General features: G+C 41.8%; 1 protein-coding gene across 1 annotated transcript in view; it reads right to left on the bottom strand.

Annotated features, from left to right (window-relative positions):
* Positions 1–98: 98 nt before the first annotated feature.
* The window catches only part of M1AP (meiosis 1 associated protein), a 116,445-nt gene continuing 100,587 nt past the window's right edge, over positions 99–15,956 (bottom strand). The window contains exons 8-10 of the mRNA XM_079110408.1: positions 4,133–4,339; positions 2,326–2,466; positions 99–1,127 (exon numbers count right to left, since the gene is read on the bottom strand). Of these exons, the coding sequence (XP_078966534.1) occupies positions 894–1,127; positions 2,326–2,466; positions 4,133–4,339 (582 nt within the window). The 3' untranslated portion in view covers positions 99–893. The remainder of the gene's footprint in view (positions 1,128–2,325; positions 2,467–4,132; positions 4,340–15,956) is intronic.

Consider the following 15,956-nt stretch of genomic DNA (forward strand, 5'->3'; position numbering starts at 1 on the left):
GGGGCACAGTGGCAGGGTGTGCTGGGTGGGTGTGGAAGGGATCAAGAGGAAAACTGGGAATGTGTTGGGGGCCATAAGAGGAGGAGAGACCCAGAGAGGGAAGGAAGCATGCAGTGTGGCAGTTCAAAGCCTGGGTAGTCAAGTCAAGGCCAACCTCATCTTGGCTCTAACTCTGTGTCCCTGGGTGAGTTGTATGACACCTCTAACCCTCAAGTCTCCCCCGTTTTCCCTCTATAAAGTACAGGAACTAACAATGTTCTCTACCTCCTGGGTGGTCCGTATGAAATGCAAGTATATTTCTTAAGTATTTAGTATAGTCTGAAGCACAAAAAAGTATTTTACAAATGGTAAAATTATTCTGTGGGTGAAGGGAGCTGATAGGTGCCTAGAGTTAGGGAGAGGGGACTAAGAAAGGAGCAAGCCTTTCTGACACCATCCTTTCCCCTGGTATATGACAGACCCCAACTCCCAACACACACACTTTGCATGTAGGTAACAAGCACCAAACACTTGTCTATTTGGAGCTGAAAAACTGCAATGTGGTAGGTGTACTAGGAAGAACACTGGCTGTGGAATGAGGCTTGGTTTTAACCCTTGTTTTTCATGGATGTTGAAAACCTTATTCCCATCTACTTACATAGAGCTAGAAGGAGAAATTCTGGGCTGGGAATGCTCCTAACAATGGTGAAAGCTTACTGGGCATTTAATCTTCATCTGTGAGAACAGTATCAAATGATTGAAAAGAAAACAAGGGTCTCTGCTGGAGAAGGGACAGGCTTGAGTGTGTTGCTTCCCAGCCTGTGTGGGGTGGTGGCAGCACTTTAGGACAGAGAAAGGAAAGGCTCTTTCTCAGCCTGAGCTCAGAGGCTGAGGTGGATAGAGGGCAGGTGTGACTACAGATGGCCATTGTGTGGGTCTTGGCATGGATGTGACTGAGCAGGGCAGCTGCATTCTGGTGCTGGTAACTCAGGACCATAAGAGATACTTTTCCTCCAGTCAGAAGGCAGGAAGAAGGCTTCCGAGGAAGCTTTGCTGGCTGCTGGCAACTTGGGAGCTCTGCTTGGGGCTGGAGTCATTGGCAGGGGAAGCACTGTGGCACGAACTCTGTTGGTCTGCGATTGCCCAACCTGTGAAGAGACCAACCAGAGGCTTCTCTGAAGACCAGACAGTTGCTGAAGTTCTTTCCTATTCCCCGCTGAGCCTCCTGGCCTAATTCCCTCACATGTTCTCTCCCTGGAGTGAGAACCTCAAGGCCAGGGATGTGACTGTGGAATCTCTCAGGCTGCAGCCTCTATCTATAGTGCCATCTCCTTGCCCAGTGTCCCTCTTCTGTCAGCCTGCCCACAAGCTAAATCATGGAGGGCTCTGCTCCTACACATCTGGTCATTGCTCCCCACTCTAGACTGACTGGAGTTTGGAAACATCCTTTTCCTGTAATTTTAGCCAAGACAAAATGGGAGTTTTTAAAAAATATCTGTTTCTGAGAACCTAGGAAAAAAGATCATAAGGGCAAAGAGCAGCCCAACTATTACAGAGCATGGATCTCAAAAACTACTTCTTCAATTTCTTCTCACTTCAACCCTTGTCACTAGGGTCCTGTCTCCAAGTTACCAACCTTGCTTAGTCTCCATTCCTCATCAGTACAACCAGTATAACACTTAACTTGCTAGGATGCTGGGAGCATTAAATGGGAGAAATATGTGAAAGCACTTGTCATAAAACCTGGTTAATAACTGGTGCTCTATAAATGTTATTTTCCTTTCCCTTGGGCAGCTCTTTTCCACCCTCCTTTGGTTGTAGTTCCAGTATAGCCAGTTTGCTTAATGGGACAATGGTCTTGTTAAGTGACTAAAGAGTTATCATAAACACTACAATTAAAACATCTAAGCATTATATGTAAATGCCTAAGCAGACGTGCCTCCTCCTTACCCAGTATGGGTTGTGATTTCTTTTGTGTGTGCCTTGCCCCTGTGCTAGGGATTGAATCAATGACTTGCACATGCTAGTCAAGTGCTCTGCATTGAGTTATATCCCAAACCCTTTTTATTTTATTTTGAGACAAGGCCTCCTGAGTTGCCTAGGCTGGCCTCAGACTTGTGATCCTCCTGCCTCACTCTCCCAAATAGCTGGGATTAACAGGCTTGTGCAACCACACCCCCGCTCTTTTGTCTTTTTCTTGCTCCAGTCTTTGCCTGGATTGCCCCATCACCTGGAGTGGGATCCGGGAGGAGGGTGGAGTTGGGGATGGGGTAGAGTATTCTCTTGGATTCTGGCATAAAGGGGAGGGAAGGATGTGAGGAAGGCAGGGAAGAAGGGAAGCTGTACCTTTCTCGGAGCCCGGTTCTCCCAGTTTGGGTAGAGCCGCCCCTGAGGCTTGGCAAAAGTGCTGTTGAGGTGCGGGTACAGGTGGCTCCAAACCTGCAGTGGGTCGTAGCTGGGCTCCAGCTCCAGGCCATCCAGCATGCTCTGAGGAAGAGAGGAAGAGCCTCACTTGGGAACTTGAGGTCACATAATATAAGATGCAGAGACCCTTGTATGTGAGAGATTGGAGGAGGTTGAAGACCTAGCACTGCAGAGGAGTTAGTGAAGCAGAGGCATCCCAAAGAGTGTGCTGTCCAAACCTGAGTGCTGTGAGGTAAGTGTCAGGCAAGGGTAGAAGTAGGGGCAACCCCAAGTGGTTGGGGACTCTACTGCAATGGCCCTGGGAAGTGGGTCACTGGGTTCTGGGAGTGGCCAGAAAAATCCTAAGGGGTACAGGGGATCTGGTGTGGGTGACTGAGGGAGGGAGTGTCCTCAGGTTACACTGTGGGATGTGGGTGCTTCCAGTTGCAAGGCAAGTACACAGAGTTCCTGGCCTGAGGTGAGTGAGCACAGAGGGAGGGACACTGGAGCAAAGCATTCCTGAGCAGTCAGGTTTTCCGGCCACAACATCCTGTGCCAGGAACCACTGGCCCCAAAGTGAGACACTGAGCGAGCCACGGCCACTCGTGCCCCTCTCTCTCTGCAACCTCTTGGCTGCCAAGCCTGAGCACAATCCCAGGCTCTGTCCTTTCTTCAAGTCTGCTGGCAATCCAGCAGTGATGTCGTTGATGTAGTTCCAGATCTCCCTGTCCAGAGCCTCCCCATCCCACCTCCAGGCTGGGGAGACTAGCAGAGGAAAAACAGAATCCAGATGTAGGGAAGAGAGGAGGAGAAGATGGCATTCGAGTCTAATTATGAGGCCCTTCCTATTTGGGGCGCCTACATTGGTTAGCTTTTGCTCCTTTCCCAACAAATAGAAATAGATGCTTAGAAACAGGTCTAACACCTAACACCTAACCCATGTACTGCAGGGAATTAGACCTGGAAGAACGCGCCATCACACAGACATGCAAGGGAGGAGCCACACACTAAGCAGCCACCAACCTAAAGACAGCACATACACATTCAGGGACACCAAAATGAACATCCAAAGACACGAAAACACATATACAAGCTGTCCTTTCCTGGGCATCTCTTTTCACTCCCTCCTCCTTTCTTCTTTTTTTCCTTTGCTTTCTACTCTTTCCTCCCTAACACACTCCTTTCCTCTTTCTAGCCCACAGTCTCCTCTCCACGATGAAAGTGTTGGAAGTGCAGATGGGAGAGGAGGGGGCAGGACAGCCGCTGGTGCAAAGATAAAACCAGACCAGATCAAACAAGAACTCAATGCTCCACCTGGCGCTGGACCTGCCGTGCTGACTTCCTCCCCTGCCTCCATTCTCCCTCCCTTGCTTGCTCTCAGGTTTCCTTTTTGGGACACTTCCATTTTCTCCTTCGCAGCTCCCCATTGGTGCTCATTTTAATCAGATTTCAGGGTGCGTGTTATGCTCCTTCTTGATGGCACTAATTCCCAGTCCTTAGCTTATACCAGTGAACTTTTTCTCTCAGTTCTCTTTTCAAACCTCATTTCCCTCAAGCCAAGTAGAAGTTTCCCTTCATTTCTCACTTTGCTGACTTCCCCTGCCCACCCTCATTTCCTATCTCTGCCTTCTCTGACCTTAATGGACACACCCCCGTGGGATTACTCCTCCCTCTACTCCTCCAATTCTTTCTGGAACTCCATTCTCCTCTCTCTCCTCTATCTGCCCCATGAGACCTGGGTTCCACTTACCTCCATAGTCTTAAGGCTGTCTTCAGGAGGGTCCTCAGGCAGCGGGGGGAAGGGGCTGGGCAGCATCAGTTCCCGCGTGGCCACCGCTTTCACCAGCAACGTGAGGGAGTTTGATGGCATGATCACATAGAAGGTGCTAGCAGGAATTCTTTGACTGTGTCCAAGGCTTAGGGGTTCCCCTTTGGCCAACAGCAGCCATTCTCTTTTCTGAAACGAGGACATACATAAATACTAGTTAATCTTCAGTCTTTGGCATGTTTTTTAAAAAATTTTTTTGATATCAGGGATTGAATTCAGGGGCACCTGACAGTTGCTGAGGCTGGCTTTGAACTCCTGAGCTACTGGGATTACAGGGGTGCGCCTCCACGCCTGGCAGTCTTTGGCATGTTTTGAGGATCAATCCCAACTGAGACTTCCCTGTTCCTCTGGGAGAATTGGGAAGGACATACCATTTAACTTTGGCCTGGGAGGTTGGGGCTTCCTGCCTGAAACACCACTACCACAAAGTACTATCTTCCTCCCTTGTTCAGAATGTGCCAGAGAGAAACATATGTTAAGAAATGCTCTTTAAGTTGAAGTTGGTGATACCCCAAATGGACTATTCAATGGGAGTGTGGGGTTTTAAGAATTATAATTCTTCCTATATTTGCTTGTTTGTTTTGGTGCTAGAGATTGATCCTGGACCTCATGCATGCTAAGCATGTGCTCTACCACTGAGCTATATCTCCAGTCAAGAATTTTAATATTTTTTTCCTTTTGTGTGTGTGTGTGTGTAGGGGGTACTGGGAATTGAACCTAGAGGGCTTCTACCCCTGGGCACACCCCAGTCCTTTTTTTTTTTTTAATTTTTTTTTTAGTCGTTGATGGACATAATACTTTTTATTTTATTTATTCATTTTTATGTGGTACTGAAGGATTGATCCCAGTGCCTCACATATGCCAGGTAAGTGCTGCGCCACTGAGTCACAACCCCAGCCCCACCCCAGTGCTTTTTAATTTTATTTTGAGACAGGGTCCTTGCTAAATTGCTGAGGCCTGGCCTCAAACTTGCAATCCTCCTGCCTCAGCCTCCTGAGTTGCTGGAATTACAAGTGTATATCACCACACCTGGCTCAAGAATTGTAATTCTTAAAAATAGTCTGGGAACAGAGATGTGTAAACCAGGCATGATGGTGCACACCTGTAATCCCTTCTCAGGAAGCTAAGGCAGGAGGATAGAAAGTTTGAGACCAGTCTGGGAAACTTAGGGAGACCTTGTCCCAAATTTAGAAAATTAAAAGGGCTGAGGATATAGCTCAGTGATAGAGTGCCCCTGGATTCAATCTCTAGTACTGCCAAAACAACAACCATCAACATCATCCCAGCAAGCTAAGTGACAGAAATGTATAGAAGATGGTGCAGAAATTCAGGTCTTAATTTGAGGGTAATAAAGTCTGGTTGTGTTGCTACTGACTGGAGTAGAATGGGCTGATTGGGATGTGCCCCTGGAATGCCCAGAGTGGGTTTAAGAAAGTACTCAAAGTGTCTGCTGGGTAGGAGAAGGAGGGGCAGGTAGAGGAAAGCTTTGGTATACACCAGACTGTGGTGGTGGAGACAGGGCCTTTGAGATCAACCCAGCCCAGTCATAGCCAAAGGTCAGGATTCTGGTTGCAGCAGCTCTGTGAATAAATATGGGTGGTACTTTGCCACATACCATGGAGTACGACAGAAGTTAGTGCATGGGTAAGGAGAAAAGACAAGCAGACTTGAAAGCAGATTTTTGTAGGTGTATTCTTTTGTAAATGAGGCATAAGAAGTGAGGCAATTTTCCCTGGTAGTTTTCCAATGAAACCCACAAAACTCCAGGAAATATGCAGCCAGAATGGTTTCACTCATCTGTAAATTGTGTCCTTTTGCTGGGGGTGATCATTAGTTATATCTGGCACAAACATAAATCTCCCTGCTACATAAGATGAAAGAAAACACACCAGTTCTAACCCACTCTAACTTGTATGAAATTTGGAAGAAATATATGAGAGAGTCACAAGGAAAAAGAAAACTTTTAAGGGAAAGAGAAACTATCAATGACTTAAGGAAGACGAATAGAAAGTGACTCAGGGAGGACAGCAACACCTGCTGCACTGGTGTTCCACGCAGAGGTAATGGCCTGGATGGGAAGAGGAGGCTGTGGAGGCTCTGACACTTTAAAGCAGTGTCATCATCCCATGCAGCACAGAAGTCTGAAGAGTCTAATAAGCACCAGCAAGTGTGTACTGTTCCTGTGGCTGGCAGCCTCTTTGTGGGGTGGGAATCAACTGATATTTCCAGAGATATAATATTACCTCCTTGCAGAAGTTTTTTTTTTTTTTTTTGAGGTGGGGGTAGTCAGGTGATTTGGGCATGAGAAAATGAATCACGACCACAATGATAATCACAAATGTTAATGGAATGTTTACCAGCTACCAGGCACTGTGCTAGAAGCTTTATAGGGGCTTTCAGAAGTACTTAGCATTCTGCTTATATTTGGAGGTATGCTGTCTTCCTGAGGGACAGATCCAAAATGTGATGGGGAGTCTGTCTGATTTTTACCAAATCCATCAATTTGGAAATAAGTGATATAGGAATCATGTGTATGTGTCAGGCTATTTGTCTGCCTCAGGGTCATGTCCTCTTTAAGCCCAAAGGGATAACTAGGAAGTTACAGAGCTCAAGTAACTTCTGATTGGGCTCAGGATACGGTGGATGGTGATGATGATGGTGATGGTGGTGATGATGATTTTTATCTGTTTTTTTCAGTTGTCAATGGACCTTTATTTTATTTATTTATATGCAGTGCTCAGAGTTGAACCCAGTGCCTCACACATGCTAGGAAAGCACTCTACCACTGAGCTACAACCCCAGCCCTGGATTATTATTATTTTTAAAATTTATTTTTACATTAGTTCGCACATTTGTTTGTAAATTTGCTTATTTATTAAAAAAATTATTTAGCTATTATGTTCCAAGTACTAGGTATGGATGATAGAAATTCATTAGACATGTTCCTTGTCCTCTTGGAGTTTATAGAGAGTAAGGAGAAGGCTATAACTAATATTTGTCCAAGTCTTAGAATGTCCAACTTATCTGGCTTGCCTGTTTTTAATACTGACAATTTGTGTTCCAGGAAAACCCCTAAATCCTGGAAAAATCATTCTAAGACTTGACTGAGCATAGGTATCTTGCCACTGAGGTAAGATATGAGGGGCTAAAACTATGGCACTGTGACTTTTTTTTTTTACATCTTAGCATTAAGGAAGAAACTCATCCCTGCAACTTTGTGGGGTTACTAAGAATCTTTGAGTGTTGCACACAGAAAACTTTTGAACATTAGAATTTAGGTCTATTGACAGTAGTTGAGCTTCTGTTAGATAACTGGTACGCAGAAATGACTACAGTCTCAAAAGTCACCTCTGATGTCAGAACTGTCAGAGGACTGAGAAGACTTGTGTTGCTGAAATGATTTTACAGAATGCTTTAAAACTTCTGAATTGATTTACAGAGAGTTTGGTTGAAGGCTATGTGAGGAACAGTGGCAAATGCATCCTTATTAGATGAAGAATTATCTTGAGTTCCCAGAAGCATTCAGAGAAAATGATATATAAGGAAGTTCAAACTTTAGTGTGTCCTTATTTAAGGCTTAACATTTCTAGTCTCTTCCTGGACAGAGATAGTAGTACCAGAGACTTGAGGTCCTGGACCCAAGCTTGCAGATGTTACTCAAGTCATAGGGATGACCTCCTAGGACAGGCAGTTGTACCTATGATGGACATGGCTAACTGTCATAGCAGGTATCTGAGGCTGGGAAAAAGCATTGTCTGGGGATAGCCCAGAAGACCAGGCTTTGGGGTCTTTGAATTGAAAGCAATGCTTAATGATTGGAGATTACTGCTGAATAATTTAGCATATGTTTTGTGCTAATTCTAAAGATAGGAGCATAACTTATATGCTAAACTTACCAGAGGAAGGTAAAAAGGTGTCTGTGTTTATGTTTAGTTAGGAACTTTGTCAGAGTGCCAGCCCAGGAAACTTAGACTTTACAAAGTAGAACTAACTCTCTTTAGAACAGATGTGGATAGGGACAGAGTTGAATGGCATGTCATACTCCAAGCTTAGCTTAACTTAAATTCATCCTCCCCAACTCCTGCTAATTGCTAAGGCTGTGAAGGAAGGTGTAGCAACCACTCACAGCTGGTTAGCTACCATTGCCACTCCCCACTCCTTTTGCTCTACCCAATTTTCAGTCTTCAGTCTTTGGTCTAGGGGTGATCATGTGACCTGGATTTAAATAATGAGGACATTATTATTAACAGAAGTTGCTGGGTGAGTCTTTTGGAAAACTTTGTAATATGATGTCAGGCCTTTTGCCTCTGCACTTTACTCCTTCTTTCTCCCTTGAATAGGACTTGGTGTAGCAGCTCTCTTATGACCAGGTATAAGGATGACGTCCACCTGCTATGAATGCTGGGGCACAAAAACAAAAAGAGCCCCGGTCCTTGAGGTTCTCATTGATCAACTGCTTCAGCCTTGGAATTGTCCTGTCCTCAGCCTTCTTGTTATGTGAGAAAAATAAACTATAAATTATTTAATTTACAGTTGGATTTGTTTTTCTGTTAGTTGCAGTCAAATGGATTCTTTAAAGGGAAGGAAGAGGATGTGGTTACTTACATCTGGGTATATGCTTGAGACAGGAATGAAGGAACAGTGTCAATGGCACTGTGTAGGTTTTTGCTAGAAGAGTAGGTAAGAGTCATTATAGCCGGGTGGAAGCTTTAATTTTACTAAACCAGTACTGCCTTGGTTTTGCCATCAATGTGATGGCCTGAGACTAGATTCAGTATGCAATTGAAGAAGCACAGACCAACTCTGGAGTGAGGATGTTTCAGAGGCAGTCCTTGAGAGTAGGAGGAGCAAGAGCACTCACTTTGCGTGTGGGGAAGAGATACATTTCATTAGCACAGGAACACATGTGCTCAGGAAGTGAAACCACAGTTAGTTAAGGAAAAGCTAAGCGTACCTTGGCTTAGCTTTTCTTCTTCCCACAAGAACAGACAAGGCTCAGATGACTTTGCTGGTGAAGTCTACCAAATGTTTAAGGGAGAAATAACACCAATCTTTTGCAAATTCTTACCAAAAAAAAAAAAAAAAAAAAAAAAAAAAAAAAAAAAAAAAAGAATAAGAGAATACTTCTAAATGGAAACTGAAAGTTCATCAGGGAGAAATTAGATTAATTTGATATTTCTTTTTCTCTCACTTCTGAAAGTGAGAAATCAGACAGGGAGAAGAATAAGATACCATGTTCAATACTCTCTGCTGTCATACTGACTTCCACAAAGGGAACCAGAAGAAGAGGATAAAAAGGATTCTAGGACTGGGGATGTAGCTTATAAACACTTGCTTAGTGTGGGTGAGTTCCTGGTTTTGATCTGTGGCACTGAAAAAAATATCCAAATACCAAAGTACTAGATTAAACATTCTTTTCAATTGAACATGGAATATTCGATGTATTTTCTCCAACCACAGTGGAGTGAAATTAAAAATAAAGAATGAAAACAATTTGGAAAAATCACAAATATGTGGAAATTAAACAATATACTTTACATGATTGATGGGTCAAAGAAGAAATCACAAGGGAAATTAGAAAATAATTAAGATGAATGAACATTAAAACATAACAGCAAAACATGACACAGCTGAAACTGGGTTTAGAGTGAAATTTATAGTGGGAAAACTCTTATATTAAAAAAGGAGAAGTTTCAAATTAAAAATCTAGGTTAAGCTAGAAAAACAATGCAAACTAAACTGAAGCAAGCAAAATGAAAAAAATGTAGAATAGAAATAACAAAGTGAATAGAAAAATGATAGAGAAAAATCAGTGGAGCTGAAAGTGGTTCTTTGAAAAGATCAACAAAATCACTAAACTTTTAGAACACTGATTAAGGAAAGAGGAGAGTTATCAAGTTACTAGAATCATAAATAAATCACTACTGACCTCATAAAAATAAAAAGGATTGTAAGGGAATATTGTAAACAATTGTATGCCAACAGGTTAGATAACGTAGATGAAATGGACATAGTCTTACTCAAGATGTATAAAATCTGAATAAATTTGTATTGGAGGACCTAAGGTCTACCCCTGGGTTTGGTGATTCACTGGGAGGATTCACAGGATTCAGCCTAGAGTTGTACTCATGGATATGATTAATTACAAAAAAAGGATGCAAAGAAAAATTAGAAAAGGGAAAAGACTCATGAGGCAAAGTTCAGAGGAAATAGATGCAAGCTTCAAAGAGTCCAGGTATGTGGGTTTACACAGAGAGTATGCTCTATTCCTTCATCATTGAATTATGATAACAGAAAAAATTTCTCATCAGAGACTCAGTGCTCAAGGTTTTTACTGGGGGCTGGTTATATAGACACCCTGTAGCTAGCATGCACCAATATTCTAGGCTTATAAGAGGAAAAAACAGGTGTTCAGTATAAATCATACATTTTGTGCAGTTTATGCCCAGTGAACCATTCTTATTATTTAGGAAATGGTGGGAACTCTTCCAAATTTCAAGTTATCAAATGCCAACCAAAGGGCAACCTCACAGCAGGACTTTCTAAGGATAGGAGTCTCAGGTCTGTTATAGTAACTGTATAAATAAGATATATAGCATTAATAATCAGAAAACTTGTCACAAGAAAAGACCAGGCCCAGAACTTCACTGATGTTTTAAGGATGAAATAACACTAATCCTTCACAAGTTCTTCAGAAAAACAGAGTAGAGGGAATATGAGAGCAATATTGCCCCAATACTAGACCAGACCAAAGACATCATAAGAAAACTATAGATGAATATCCCTTATGAATATATATACAAAAATTCTCAAACAACATAGTGATCAAACAAAATCTAGCAACCTTTAAAAAGAATTATACTAAATGGAATTTATTCTGGGAATGCAAGTTTGGTTTGATATCCAAAAATTAATCAATGTAATACACTATGTTAATAGAATAAGGGCAACAACTACATAATCATCTACAAAAGCAGAAAGACTTTTGACAAAAAACTAACACTCTTTCATAATAAAAACACTCAACAAACTAGGCATGTAATAGAACTTCCTTAATCTGATAGAAGCCTCTATGAAAAACTCCAGCTAACCTGATATGTAGTGATGAAAGATAGAAGCTTTGCCCGGAAGAGCAGAACAAGACAAAGATGTCTGCTCTTGCCACTTCTATACAACAATTTGTACTGGAGATGTGCTGAACATCAGAGAGCTGTTCCCACTTTTCTGACTGTGTTAGACCCCCTTGATTCTAGGTATGACCCTAGGAGGAAAGCATTATGAAGATATTGATTGTGTCCAACAACTGGCACTTGGGAACTAATATTTTCTAATTTTAATTGAAAACATAGCAATGTGACATTTCTCACATTAGCTATGGCACAAATTCATACTGTTATCAGTGCTATGAAGATTAAGATAGATGTGGCAACAGGTACATGAGTGGGGAAGGGCAAAATAAGTGAGGGTAGGGTATGGTGGGACAGAAAAGACTTCATAGGGAAGGTATTTAAGCAGAATCTGGAAAAAAGGAGTAGATCTGTTAGGTGGTGATGTAACCTTGCATGTAGTTGTGAAAGACTTTCACTCAGGGGAAGTGAACAGTATCAAGATACTCAACAAACCTGGAATATAATGGAACTTCCTCAACCTTATAAAAGCCTCTATGAAAAACTCACAGCTAATCTTGTATGTAGTGTCAAAAGACAATGTTTTGCCCCCAAGAGCAGGAACAAGACAAAGATGTCTGTTCTCGCCACTTACAACAACTGTATTGGAGGTATGCTGAAAAGAGGTTTGGAGGTGGGAAACAGTTTAGCTTATCATTTAGTAATTTATTAGTGTGGTTGAAATGGAGAATATAAAGGGTATGGAAACAGGAAAAATAGAAAAAAACTGGGTCACAGGAAGCCCACTGACCCCATTCTAGCCTGCTATCCTCACACCTATTTCCCCTGCATGCTACCCTCTGCACTTATTTACTCATTCTGTCCATTCTTTTTTTTTTTTTTTAATATTTAATTAATATTGTTGTTAATGAACGTTTTTTGTTTGTATGCAGTGCTGGGAATTGAACCCAGTGCCTCACACATGCTAGGCAAGTGCTCTACCACTGAGCCACAATCCTAGTCCCATCCATTCTATTTTTAATGGCTCCTGACCTGCCATCACCCTACTTTTGCCTTGGAATCTTCAGCTTGACTCTTTGTCTATACAGCCAAGGACTTTCCATTTCTCCACCCATTTACAGCCAAACCAGCTCATGGTCTGTGTACTCAGACTACTGCTGAACACATCCTGGCTGGAATCCTGTCACTTTTGTGGCCAATTAGGGCAGACATGGCCTGGAAAGCTCTGGAATGTGTCTCTAGGGACTCTGACATTTTAAGTAGGAAACTGAAAGACCTATGTGGTATTTTCATTTCTTTTTCTAGTTCACACAGACATAACTTTGTAGAGAAATGAGGATGTGGAAAGTGAGTCACTAGCTACATCACTGGGACTATACAGTGGGCTTTGGTAATTAAAATGTTCTTTTCCTGGCAATGGATAAATTTCATCTCATAAAGACTTGGAAAAAATTTTTGTTATTTTTATATTTATTCTGTACCACATTTCACAAAACAATTATGCTAGTTTATAAAAATATCATATTACTCTGTTCTTTTAAAAAGCACAAAAGAACAAATACTTAAGGAGATTAGGCAAAGGAAAAATAAGGTAGGGCAATAATAGAGCTGGGATTAGAGAAGCTCTCAGAAATGTAAATCACCCATTTTTGCCTATAGGGATCCTCACAGATTTTCCTGACACAATCTTGAGAAACTGTCTTATGGATTCTTGCTGAGTAGTTGAATATATTTCAGAGACCTCCTGCAATCAGTATGATAATGACTTTTATGTGGCTACAGAGTGGCTTAGAATTTGGGAGCTGGAGCCAGCCTTTCTAGGTTCAATCCTGGCTCTACTCTCTCAGTCTCAGTTTCCTTATATATAAAACAGGGATAAGAATTCCTACCTCATACGATGGTTGTGGGGATAAATAAATAGTTGTAAAGTGTTTATAACTGTGTCAGGCACACAGTAAACACCATGGAGTGTTACATTTTTAAAATTAAAAATAAATGTAATTATCAATGTGTATTCAATTTTGTTAAAGTTAATTGAATATTTTTTTCAGATATAGATCTATAAAAGCACCAAAGAATGCTATCAAAACACATAGCTTTCTTATGGTCTGAATTAATCTAAGAGTGAAATTTATGGGAATTGTGGACAACATCTGTCTTTTAAAAGACTGGGTAAAAATTCATCTTCTGAGGAAATTGAAGTAAAATATTCAAATAAAATAAAATCTTCGAGGAAGACAGATAACAATTTTCAAGTTAAAAATCAGGGAGTGGAAATAACAGTTAAGGCTGCAATTGACAGAGACTCAGAGTATGTGCACAATGTAACTGGAAAACGTTACACAAACATTTGTAGTTGATGAGTCCTGGTGGATTGGCATTAATCACTAGGATTCAATTATTGCAGTATGAATTTGATTCAAAAGAACCGCTCCAAAAGAAAGGTTGGAAGAAGAGACAGCATTGAATAAATTTGTACTTGTAAGGAAATCCAGGAACCTGAACCAGCCAATAGACTAAGGGCAAATTAGAAAACGTACTATATGTCTAGTCAGATGGCAAAGGCAGGGATAAATGAGAATTTAATAAGCATCTACTTCTGTGTCTGGGTTGGAGTGGCCAACGGCAAACTGGTTCTCCTGCCTAGAACAAGTTGAAAAACTGCATAATTTACAGAGACCATTTGTTTGAAGGTAGTGAGAAATGGCTGAGGCAATGAGGATTAGAGGTACCTCAGTCTCCAGAAAGGGAGAGCTCCAGAGAGAAGAGGGAACTATTACAGCTTCTTTTACTCTGAAAGCATGTGTTGGTTCTGGGTTGGAGAGGGTGGTGGTGGTGCTGGTGGGGCTCAGGAATCTAGGATTTCTGACTCATGAGGCACTTGCAGGGGAACAGAGAAACCAGCAGATCTTTCGGTGGAGACCTAGTAGTAGGCAGGAGTGGGACTCAAACTAAATTTCCACTCAGCACATTTGTCACAGCATTGTATAGGTCAGGAGGCAAAACACTGAAGGAGAAAACCTGTACAAAACTGTTTTAGCAGTTTTAGAAGGCAGTTAGGCAGTTGAGATTAGGGTTGAGACCCTTCAAGATGAGGGGATATACACAGTACACGAGCCTTTTAGTTGAGAACTATGGAAGGCCACAACAGACTGAGCCTTAGCAGGATGACAGCCCAGCCTTGACTCAACATAGTTCCTGAGTGGAGTTCCAGGGGAGTTCCCAGGGCAGGGAAGGGTGAGCCCTTTCTAGAGGAGTTAATACCTCTACAATTTTTTTGTTTGTTTATTTGTTTACTTATAATATTGGGGATTGAACTCAGAGGTGCTCTGTCACTGAGATACAACCTAGTTTTTTTCTTTCTCTCTCCCCCCCCCCCCCCCCCCCAATTCTGAGACAGGGTCTTACTAAATGCTCAGGCTGGTCTTGAACTTTTGATCTTCCTGTCTCAGCCTTCTGAGTAGCTAGAATTACAGGTATGTGCCACGCCATGTGGTTCTATAATTTATTTACACACAGTTCATCTTTCCACTAAATATTGTCAAGTAATGCTGAAACTCAGTACTATATTTTTAAAAACCAAAGAAAAAGAGACACTGGAACAAATCCACTTGACTCAGTATTGGGGTTAGCTGAGAAGAACTATAAAATACCTATGATTAGTATGTTCAAGAAAATAGGTAAAAATACAGAGAATTTCTCTAGAAATTAGACTATGCCCCAAAGCCCCATTAAAAGTCAATCAACTGCTGGGTGTGGTGGTGCCACACCTGCAATCCCAGTGGCTCTGGGGGCTGGGCAGAAGATGCAAGTTCAAAGGCAGCCTCACCAACTTAGCAAGACCCTGTCTTAAAATTAAAAATAAAAAAGGGCTGGGGATGTGGTTCAGTGGTTAAGTGCCCCTGGGTTCAATCCCTGGTACCAAAAAAAAAAAAAAAAAAAAAAAAAGGGAATGTGGACATGTGGACCTAGCTCAGGGGTAGAGTGCCAGGGAAAAATTAGCAGAGAAAGAGATTGGGTAGGGAAGTCAGTTAGGGAATTTCCTGAAGAAGTCTTGCTGAAAACAGCAGAGGAAAAATTGATGAAACTTAGTAGTGAATGAACGTAAAGGTTGAGATGGCTGAAAGTGACTGAGGTTTCAAGCCTGGGTGATTAGACAGTGGTGGTGCTGCTTATTAACAGAAAGACAGAAGTTAGAATGAGAAGTTAGTTGGAGGGGAAACTCATAGTGAGAAGGAGAAGGCAAGAGAGTTACAAAGGGAGCTGACTTAATAGCAAATCTTAAAGAACATATGAAAATCATAAGAAAGAATACAAGAGGAAGGATGGAGCTAAGGAAGTGTGATAAAGTTGTGACAATAGGGCTAGGGAGGCTAAATCTCTAAGTCTGTCACAATGTAAATATTTGTTGTTGAATGAATAAGCCAAAACTTGTGAAAAATTCTTCTTTCTGTAACACACTGCTGTGCAGGAATATTGCTGCTTGGAGATGTCATACAGCAAGCAAAAAGGAAGAGCCATTTCAATACTGTTTTGCTTCTCTCTCTTCCAGACTAGGGGAGTGGTCTTTAATTTGGTGATGGAATGAAGAGAGATGAGAGAACAATGGCACAAAGTGA

The sequence above is a fragment of the Sciurus vulgaris genome (genome assembly GCF_902686455.1).
Source record: "Sciurus vulgaris genome assembly, chromosome: 14".
Lineage (NCBI taxonomy): Eukaryota > Metazoa > Chordata > Mammalia > Rodentia > Sciuridae > Sciurus > Sciurus vulgaris.